The 1378-nt window shown below is 36.8% G+C and overlaps 1 protein-coding gene across 1 annotated transcript; it reads right to left on the bottom strand.

The window, feature by feature from the left end:
* Positions 1–224: 224 nt before the first annotated feature.
* On the bottom strand, positions 225–1157 carry LOC127231301 (olfactory receptor 8B3). The gene has a single exon (XM_051196830.1). The coding sequence runs from the start codon at positions 1155–1157 to the stop codon at positions 225–227; it is 933 nt and encodes a 310-aa protein (XP_051052787.1).
* Between the last annotated feature and the right edge of the window lie 221 nt (positions 1158–1378).

The following is a 1378-nucleotide window of genomic DNA, read 5'->3' as shown; positions in this document are numbered from 1 at the left end:
AGTAAGAGCAATTCTAAAAGACTCAGACTTCCTTTTATGAAGAAGAAAGAAAACATATAATGTTTCAGAATTATACCAAGAGTTTCTGCCTGGTGAAACTGTACAAAACATAAAATAAAAAGCAGAGTATTTTGGAGGAAAAAAAGACAGAAATCTTCCAACAAAATATTGCCCATCAATTGAAACTCTGCAAAAATAAGAGTTATAAAGACAACCCCATCCAGTCAGAAGTTCCTACTGCTCAGGGTTTTCCTAAGGGCAACTTTGATATCTTTGTTCCGCAAGCTGTAGATCAAAGGATTCAACATAGGAACCACATTGGTGTAAAAGACAGAAAAGATTTTCCCTTCAGTCATGGACCCAGCTAAAGAGGATTTGAAATACACAAGTGCACTTGAACCAAAGAACAGAGAAACAGCAATGATGTGGGAGCTACAGGTACTGAAGGCTTTGGACCTGCCCTCAGAGGAACTGATGTGGAAGATGCTGGAAAGGATGAAACCATAGGAGATAAAGATAGTTGATGTAGGGACAACGATGTTGATGCTCCCAACAATAAAAATTACAAGCTTGTTGACATAGGTGCTTGTACATGAGAGTTGGAGCAAAGAAGGAATATCACAGAAGTAGTGGTTGATGGTGTTGGCATCACAAAAGGTCAGTCTTAGCATGCATACAGTGTGAGCTACGGCATCAGAAAATGCAATAAAGTAGGATCCAAGCATAAGGTTCAAACATAGTTTAGGAGACATGGCAATATTATACAACAATGGATTGCAAATGGCCATATAGCGATCATAGGCCATTGAAGTCAACACATAACACTCAGATATAACAAAAAAACAAAAGAAATAGACTTGAGTCATACATTCAATGTAAGAAATTACATTCTTCCTTAATACAAAGTTCATCAGCATTTGGGGAGTGAACACAGAACAATAACATAGGTCTATAATGGACATGTTAAAGAGAAAAAAGTACATAGGCGTGTGAAGGTGAGAATTCATCACAGTCAGAATTATCAGACACAAATTTCCCAGTGCAGTGATCAGATACATTACTAGAAATACAAAGAACAAGGGCATTTGGAGATCAGGCTGATCTGTTAATCCTACAAGGATGAATTCAGTCACCAAAGAGATATTTACTGAGTCCATTTTTCTCTAAGGGAACCTGTGGACACAGAAAATAGAGCTGCATGAGAAGAAGACCCAACAAGTTCTGGGTACTTCCTATCTATGATGTGTATGCTGGAAATGCCACAATTAGACATGCAGAATCAACTAGTACCTTCACAAATAAATTCTCTTAAGTCTGAAAGAAATGAATATTGAATTCCATTATAATTTCTGAAAATATTACAAGATAAAGAAGAATA

This window comes from Phodopus roborovskii, unplaced genomic scaffold (assembly GCF_943737965.1).
Source record: "Phodopus roborovskii unplaced genomic scaffold, PHOROB, whole genome shotgun sequence".
NCBI classification, from domain to species: Eukaryota; Metazoa; Chordata; class Mammalia; order Rodentia; family Cricetidae; genus Phodopus; species Phodopus roborovskii.
Note: the sequence above shows the minus strand (reverse complement) of the source record. Positions and strands in the feature narration are given on the sequence as shown.